Source organism: Callionymus lyra, chromosome 9 (assembly GCF_982586985.1).
Source record: "Callionymus lyra chromosome 9, fCalLyr1.hap1.1, whole genome shotgun sequence".
NCBI lineage: Eukaryota > Metazoa > Chordata > Actinopteri > Syngnathiformes > Callionymidae > Callionymus > Callionymus lyra.
In genome coordinates, this window is record NC_141826.1 from 7,311,508 (window position 1) to 7,321,015 (window position 9,508).

The 9,508-nt window shown below is 37.8% G+C and overlaps 1 protein-coding gene across 1 annotated transcript; it reads right to left on the reverse strand.

Annotated features, from left to right (window-relative positions):
* Positions 1-6,830: 6,830 nt before the first annotated feature.
* Positions 6,831-9,175, reverse strand: LOC148071729 (E3 ubiquitin-protein ligase TRIM21-like). Its single transcript, XM_087798933.1, has 2 exons — positions 9,121-9,175; positions 6,831-9,045 (listed from the first exon to the last, which is right to left on the reverse strand). Exon 2 carries the CDS (start codon positions 9,041-9,043, stop codon positions 7,433-7,435), a length of 1,611 nt encoding a protein of 536 aa, XP_087655059.1. The 5' UTR covers positions 9,044-9,045; positions 9,121-9,175; the 3' UTR covers positions 6,831-7,432.
* Positions 9,176-9,508: the final 333 nt, after the last annotated feature.

The following is a 9,508-nucleotide window of genomic DNA, read 5'->3' on the forward strand; positions in this document are numbered from 1 at the left end:
TGTTTGGGTGTGTATATTTTCAAAAGGTATTTTCTGTTTCATCCATTTTTCAGTCTTCAATCAGGAAATGCATGGAATAACTGTTGACTATTTTCCCTTCTTCCCTCTCCCTTTTCATCAGTGTGACCCGAAGCCTCTGATACCACACGACAGGTTTCAGTCGCATCTCCGGCCGACTGTTTCAACATCTACACAAAGATCAAGCGTCAAAACAGTCACACTGACCTTGATCCTGACAAGCGTGCTTACTGACCATAGCTCATGCCTCACTGCGGCTCTTGCCGGAGTCTGGAGATGACAAATGGCTCAGAGTTGAGTGATGATGATGGAGTGGTGAGTTAAATATTGTTGCACCATCTCTGATGGACCATCCAGAGGTTATGACCCATTGTTTTATAATCTTCTCCACAGAAGATTGTGGAATGAACATCAGTTTGTGTTGTCAGGTTTCTCAGTAACTTTGATGTCAAATGACAACAAGATGTACCTGTGTCTTCTTTAAAGAGCTGACAGCCTCCAAATCACATTATGCTTCCAATTGAAGAGCCCCCCAGTGTCGACAATAGACACTGGAACCTCTCTCGTTATTTACCCGGAGCGTTTTTTCTGTCTGTGTAGCATTAGCCTTTTAGCTTCTGCTACAACCAATCTTAAATATAGACTTGTTTAATTTCTTTACAAATTAATTCCTCTTGTTGAGGCTTCAACACAAGATGGATAGTACAGATGGACAGTATGGAAGTATTGGGATGTTTTTAACTGTGTCTTTTTGGACAAAGAAAACTGTGTACAAAATATGAAATAATTTTATGCAAATAATTCCAACCCTTGGTCAACGTGAGGGTGAGTAAAACATGTGTGAAATTATCCTTTAAGAGAATTCTTGTTGAGTTTAATCGCTACAAATATAGGAACTAAAAATAATACACATTCATTAAAGCTTCACCCGCTAGACAGTTTAAGACTATCACAGAGTCAAAAAAGACAATGAAACAAATTGTTCTACCTTTTAAAAAGGACCATGGGGACATAGCTAATGTTCTTAGTTTAAAGTCAGATTTTAATTTATATAATTGATATATAATTTTATGAACCTACAGTCACCTTACAGGGCTAAGGTTTCAGCTACGAGATGCTGTCAAACAACAATGGAAAGAAAGCCTGTGACACACCAAGCTGTGAGAAGAAGATGAAGAGCGAGTGAGCCAGATCGAAATCTTTTGTGATCTCTTCCATCTAGTATATCTTATTTTTCTTTTTCAGAAACACAAGTGGGAGAGGACAATAAAAAGCGAAAATATTTAGCAAAAATTGGACTACAGTCGTTTAACAAAATGCTTGGAATCTATAGTTCTTCTTCCCTAAATAATAAAAGAAAAAGAAAATCAATATGTTTATATTCAATGGAAGGTCCAACAGTCATTGTGTTCCAATGAAGGCACAAGTTGGGAATTCAAATTCTGGGGAAAGTCACAAACAGTGCCTTATTAATAATTAATTACTTTACTTTACTGATAGTGTGATAATATTGACAATCCTTTCGAGACTGATAGTGTGAATGCTTCTCTGCACATGAGAGACTCATGTCGTGCCAGAATCCAGAATACTAACATATTCTCTGCCAATGTAACTTTAAACCAGTATTGAAATACATTAAGACAAGAACACAAATCCTAAATCATAAGCAAATTCAATTTTAAGATTTTTTTCCCATTTTTTTAAAGAAATATTTTCTTTACACAATTTAAACAGCAACAACAATGCAAAGTTGTAAGATATTACAGTATTGCTAAGCACAGTATTTACTTGCTCGAAACAGGAATGATATTATTTCAGATTTTGTATTTATTTATAAATTATAGACCTTAAAACCTCTTTGGTGAAAATGACGTTTGAACTCTTGGGACCAGGTGCATGTGCGTGGACGGCCAATTCCGTAATCTGTCGCAGGAACTGGAAGGTCTAGTGGGACATCTGGGAGATTGTTATTTGACCCCAGAGCCCCTGCACCACATGGCTGGCTGAACACATTGGATCACACCGCTAAAGCTAACAAGAGATGGAATGGGAGTAGTGGCAACAGGAGGAAGTGGAGAGGAGGGGTGGGGTGGGGGCTCCCCGGGTGCAGTTCAAGTTATACCTTTCTCACATTAATCATGGTCAGGTGGAGCACAAATGAACCCGAGCCACCTCCTTTCCTTGCCCTTCACTTCAGCTCAAGAAAAAAATGGAACAATCCAATCCACCGAGGGTTTACAGTCCCACACACTCGGAAATATATTTTAGTTGAAACTGTTCCACTTCCCTACCAAGGCTCACTGGACTTTAATAAATAAATGAAAAAAAGTGATTTAACAAACCCTACACGAGTCTGAAGATAATACGTTTATGGACAGCTTTCTCCTGCACGTTTCTCCAACGATGCATAACTTATTTTTGACCGACTATAATTTCAAAGCATTCTGAGATGAGTGATTCTCTTGTATAGTTACCGAAGCAAGTCCAAGGACATCATATCTCCTAAGAAAGATTCCGGAAAAAGAATGGTACCAATAGATAATGAACAGAATAAATAAACACAACAATGCTCTTTTTGGTTTTCAGGGCCTTTATTTAATGAAATACTTGGGAATTGACACATGGTTCAAGGCAAAAAAGAAATGTCATAAGCTCCTGTACAGCTCAATTATTATCCCTGGTCATATTTAGCTTCCTTTTAATAACAAATGTCACTGTTATGTCTGAGTGACAGCTCTTGTACGTTAGCCTTTTAATTAAATTACTTTAAATGGAAATGTCAGACTAGAAACAGCTCAGGCAGAAATGTGAAATGAAACCTTTGATCAAATTTCAAAATAATAAAATCGTTTCAGGTTGAGCAACTGAGAAAAAACATGAAAACATTTGTTATTAATAAAAGAGGGTTAGCTCATTTCATCGGAGGTGAAAATGTGTATCTTCGGTTCATTAAGCGCTTTGAAGAAAAAGAGTTGAAGAGCTGCTCAAGGTTCTTGACGAGTGGAAGACAGTTTTACCAAAAACCAAATAGGAAAATACCATGGCATACTACATGGAATAAATTAGATAAAAAAACACATTTCAATAAATAAAAAGCGGATTTCCAAAATAATAATCTAAAAAGCTCAAATTTAAGTGTAGTAACACCTAAATAAGTCTTTCACTTTAGTGTTTTAAACTTTAGCCATTTCTAATTTTAAACAGATAGATATATAGTAGATTCATAAATACTAATGATAGTATTTCAGTGAGAGAGACAGCTAACTTCAAATTAAATGCAGTGATTGTATATGTAGCTAGGAAACAGATCATCAGGAATTGATCATGACAGAAACATGATCAAGGCTCCACAATAAAAACAGGAAGTGACACATAAACAACGGGAAAATGTTATTGTGAAATCTGTATCCAACTTGGAGCCCAGGATAAGGTTTAAAGGGTATTTATTTATTTACATTTTGTTTCTTCTATGTTTGCATATGTATCTGCAGAAGAAACTTGACTCCATATCTCAGTGAAAATCATTTTTATTCCTCAAGCGCATCCAAGTCTCGACAGTTTTGATACAGCGCCTACTGTCGTCATTTATATTGTTGTGTATATTGTATGTGACAAAAAGGGTAAACTTGCGTGTACTTTGATGTCTCTTTTTGTTACTCATCTGTATTTGATTGACACATTTGTTGAGGTTGCGTTCTAAAGGTAAATATAGACTGAAAGAGGTGTGTAGAACTAGATCTACAGAGGAATTTAACAATCTGTCGACTTAAACGATATTGATAGTCTAATTTTTGCCAATTATATTGGTTTAAAATATACCTTTGATAAACAAAAGGTTCCCGTTATAGGGGTTCAATGCTATTTTGTATCCATTATATCGATATTAAGCTAACAAGGCCTTCTTGACCTCACAACCTCCTTTATTCTCTTTCTCAAAACATATATCATAAATGATTACTCAGGAAAGACAGGAACAGTATAAAGAGAGTAAGTCTCTGCTAATTTTGTTTCGAAGTAACAAGTTTGCATTTGAAATAAACTGATTCAGCAGGTTTCTGATAAGTCACAAAGAATGTTAAGTCGTATTTCTTTAAAGAGTTTTTTTTTCTTTAATAATCACATCTCACATGTGCTATGTGGTTTCACAACAGATTTTTGTGAGTCCTTTATTTCCTGAAATCAGTAAGAAGAGAAGCTTTAAAGCACTATTTTTTCCGGTACAATGTCATAAGGAATAAGTTGTGATAAACACCCCAAGTTACTAACTTACTAAGTTAACACTTTAATAATAGTATGCTACCTTTTATAAAACCTGACAAACTGCTTTTTGGACTTTTCCTCTTATGAGGTCCAATTCTAAAATTTGAAGGACACATGCAGAGAAAACTGGGACTGGTAGAGATTTGGGGAAATGAAAAGAGAAAATTAAGCGTGTCTTAATTGGATCTTGGACCTCTATTGTACTCATCAGTATGTGTCTGTTGCTCAAAACTCTTTTAATCGAACATTAGAAAATGTGGTTAAGCCCCGCCCACTGAAAACCTTGTTTATCAAAACCACACCCACTCTGCTGTGATTGGTCAAAAATCAAGGTGTGTCACTGTGTGTCATCAATCCAAAAAGTCTCCACCTCCAAGGGAAATGTTGTATAAACAAAGCGGGGTGTGAATAACAGCTGATTACATCATAATGGACTCCGCTCTCATAACCTCTCGTTCCCCAACATTTTAAATAAAATATACGTATATAAATATGCCGATAAATGTTTGGATGAAACAAAGGGACGATCATGTCAGTGTGTATTTGAGTATTTAAAAACATACAAATTAAAGATTTTATTAACTTGAGAGTGTCACTCTTTTTACTTTTAATCACTTGAAGATCCACTTATAATCAGGAAGCACACATGTACGGTCCTCACAGGCATTTAAGTCCTTCAAAGTTCTTCGATTGAGGAGGGGGATTTAGATCTGTGTGTCTGGAGGGACAAAACACTGCAGAGGGGAATTTTTATTGGCATCACTGGCGTTCCCCGGGCTGATGAATGAAGGGGGAAACTCATCTCATGACTAATTATTTATCTTCCCTGCAGAACCGTTGTGTCTGGTAGTTCGAGAAGACACACACCCTCAGCTATGACCCAGAAGTAAATAACAAGAGTGATAGTCTCCCTCTTTTCTCCCTGAAGACACTAAAGAAAAGCATATGTACAAAAGAATGTGTGAGAGTTACATTTGATTCATGTTTATGCCTCTGTGATGAGATGAGGGAACAAAATAGGAACTCAATCCCTCCACCATGGCTGTGAGTCTTCTCTCGGTCTGACATGAAGACAACCAGTTAAATAAACTCATGTGTGTTCAATTTTTTGACGAGACTCGTCCTAAGAACAAATGGCCAATTTCCCATCTTTCCTTAAGTTCAAAACTCTCGCAATCATTACATCCACTCATGTGATTTATATATTTTGGTCAAAGACTTCAACTGTGTTAAATATTTTTGATCCTCAGTTTTACAGTCAGATACAAACCGATCAATAAGGAGAGACAATCCAGGGAAGACATTTTACACTTATTTACAGTAAGAAAGCAGCAAAATCATTTTGATATCCCTATCATACCAACAGAATATGTATTACTTTCTGTTGTAGTCAACCACTGACATCTTTTTTTATACGCTTTCCATCTTCTTGTTGTTCAATTCAGTTTTCTCCGTAGTTGTCAGCACCTTTTTGCACAAGTTTTTTTCTTTCTGCGCCGGGATGTCCTGAGGGCTTTGAAACTGCCGGGATTATGCTTTTTCTTTGCTTGTCAGCAATCCACTCAGGTACAGTATCTCCTTGCATTTCTGGTGGAATCAGTGTTTGAGACAAGCATTTTTAAGCCAGTTGGTGGTTTCATGGTCCATTACTGAGATCATTCAAGAGAACAAAAGGTACTTAGATTCAGGTTCTGATCTGCTAAAGGAAGTTTGTGATAATTGGTGTGGAAAAAAAAGCATGCTCTAGTTTAATACTTTGAAATGTTATAATAGGATTATTTTAACCGTTAAATGGTGTCTATGTCTATCTTTAATAGCATTATCGGTCAGAACTGGAACAGGACTGGACAGGTACAATAGCAGGAACCAAGACCAATAAGTAAACAATATACATTTGAGGCTTTTAACATTGTCTTCATACATCTGAGTGAATATTTGATTGCAATAAACTAATTATAATAAATAATAATATTACATTAAGAAACATATTTTCAGTGTCTTGTAGAAAGAGGAGAAACGGGGTAAGATTTTTGTTTTGGAATAGAGTTCTATAAATAATTAAATATAAAATAAGTGGTTAGCGCAATCGCCTCACAGAAAGAAGGTTGCTGGTTCGCTTCCAGATCGGGAGGGAGCCAATTTATGACCTATCTGTGTGGAGTTTGTATGTTCTCCCTGTGTTGCATGAGTTTACTCCGGGCAATCCCACGGTCAAAAAACATAGAGAGGTTGATTGGAAACTTTGGAAATGTTTCGATAGGTATGAGTGTGTGTGTGAATGGTTGTCTGTCTTTGTGAGTCCTGACTGGCGTCCTGTTCAGAGTGTCCCCCGCCTCTCGCCTGATGAAACTGGGATAGGGTAATGAATCAGCAGACATTACAATGAAATGGCAAATAAATAAACAATGAAAATGATTAACAATAGAATAAATGTAAACAATATTCATTTTTTCAATATAGTATTTTAGCTCAAAATTTCTATTGACAATATTTTTAATAATCAATTTTAAAATGTAATTTAAATGTCAACACAATTGCACAAAAACACCAAATGGATTTGTTATAAGATTTATTCATGATTGCAACATAAAATCAACACAAAAACAACTTTAACATGTTTTGTTGGATTTAAAGTTTTACTTTCAAAAGTTTCTATAAAAAATAACATCATTGCTTTAAAGATTGTGTTACAGACTAAAGGTAAAGAATATAAAGCCCAGACACTGCTCTGCTATACATTGAATAAGACACGTTTGTCAACAAAACACTGACAATATTCTCAAGTCAACATTCCCACTAAAGATTAGTTGCAATTGACCGACTGCAGTTTAAAGCACATAATTAAGCAGCATAATAATTTATATTCTCTGGCAACTAAGAAGCAAATGAGCACCACGAGTTAATGGCAGTTTTACACCTGTTTAAATCATACTGCTCAACAAACTTATGTCATTTAAAAGCACGATATCGATCATTCAAAACTGATATACTTCTATAACTGGAGGGTGAATCTTTGTTCTAATTTCAGTTTAAATATACAGTTCTACCTGGACATATGGCTGAAAAAAAAGATATGAATAGTTTTTCGGGGCTGAGGAAGTAAACAGATTACACAGATGAGCCGTATGAACTTTTTCTCAACCGTTCTATGAATCTATTTTTTATGATCAGTTATGATCAACGGGGCTACATTTTTGCCTCGGTTGGCAGACCCTGGACTAAAAATAGGATAAAGCGGCTCCTTAAAACCACATCCGGTGAAAGAGAAGATCTGAGACCTGATCTCCACGTCATAGAAGGACACCTGGCCCTCCTTGTAATCTACAAACACGCCAACTTTGTTGGGGATCCTTCTCACGTGGAGTTTGATAGCAGTGCCGTCGTTGCCTATGAGCTCATCTCCGTTTTTCAGAACCAAAGTCCAGTATCCATTGTCCGGGTTTAGTCTGATGTCGCCTTTCCTGTTGATGGACTGATTGACGACACCCAGCAGCCAGTGCGTCTTGTCCTTCACCTGTGTCTCGTAGTAAAATTTCCCCCCTGAGAATTCCTCCTTCGCTAAGATGTTTTGGACTCCAGTGAATCTCATCGGCCCGTTGTTGGGCTCAAACCTCATGTTTCCCATCCACACCTTCTTCCCGTCGGCAGAAACCTGCAGAGAGGGGCCTGCGGTGTCGGGGTCAAGGGTCAAAATCACAGCGTGCCGCTGCATTTCTCGCAGATCGGGGTCACACAACACCTGGATTTCCTTAAGGATTGTGGTCTTGAGCATGTTGACAACCCCCTGCACGCTGGGAAGGTCAGCATGGATGCCGACTGCTGACCAGTCTTTGACTTCCACCGGCTTGATGGTTTCTCGCAAAACATTCTCAAGGAAAGTGAAGTTGTCCCCTTCAATTAAGACCTCATCCAGTTGCTGCTTTTTCTTATTCATCTGCTCTATTTCCGCCTCCAGCTCAGCTGTCACACCGTTGGCCATTTTTTCTGCTTCAGTCAGATTTGTTTCCGTCACGATCGTCAGCTCAGCAAGGCTTTTCTTGATGTAGTCTATCAGAGAGGACATCACCATCATGCTCTCAGACTGCTCTCTTTCTGCCATATGTCTCTGCATCGCCACAGAGTTTTGGACTTCACACAACATGCGCCGAGACTTCTCCAGCATCTCACACACCGTTCCCCTCTCATTTCTCAGGTGATTCATCTGTGCATGTGCCTCCTCTTCCAGGGTTACAAATGTGTGTTTAGTGTGGAGGTCAGTGTTTTTACAGAACTCACATACAAACATTTTATCCTGCTGACAAAACAGGTCGAATGGCACCTGGTGCAAATCACATATCCTGCTCTCCAGATCCTTAACCGGAGCGATCAGCTTGTGCTTCCGTAAGATAGGTTTCCTTCTGTGTGGCTCCAGATGTGTTTCGCAGTAAGACATAAAACACACTAGGCAGGACTTGACAGCTGGACACAAGCCTCCTGCACATATACTACATGGAACAGATCCGTCCACACACTCTTGAGCAGCACTCGCCTGTTGATTCTGGACCTTTCTTACCATCTCGGCAATAAAGGTATTGACAGTGAGGACCGGTCTGTTCTCAAACACATGATTACAAACCGGACATTTGGCGTTTCCTCTGTCCCAGAAGTCACTGATGCATTTGAGGCAAAAGTTGTGTCCACAGGGAATCGCCACTGGTTTATCGAATGTGTTCAAACAGATAACACAAGTGAAATCCTCCACGTCCATCAAACTTGCACAGGCCATGTCTGGAAAAGAGATTAGAAATAAGCAGAAGATACACAGTAATAGTTCATTTTAGAAAGCAACTAAGAAAACTTTACCGTGAAACTTGTCTTTTCCACTCCTGTTGTTTTACTTTCGCTTTCAGTGGCTCCGTCACTTCCTGGAATCTGCCTGCTGAAACATTAACCCTTCCCTGACTCCCTTCAGTTGCTGTATCATTTTAACTGGACTAACACTTGTAGTTTTACTAATGAGCTCAATATTCAGGATTCTGAGGAAGAGTATTTTTATAACCTTACTGCTTCTAATCAAATGTTTAGAATGTTTTAAGTTGTTCATTTGAAGGAAATACTGTTAATAATAGCAATTCATTTGCATAGAAGGTGTCAAATATTCTATATCACAGTTATTAAAATAGTTTAGGCTAACATTTTCAGTTGTAGTTTTAATTTAAACTCTTACACTAGATTGTAGGTTACTTTCCAA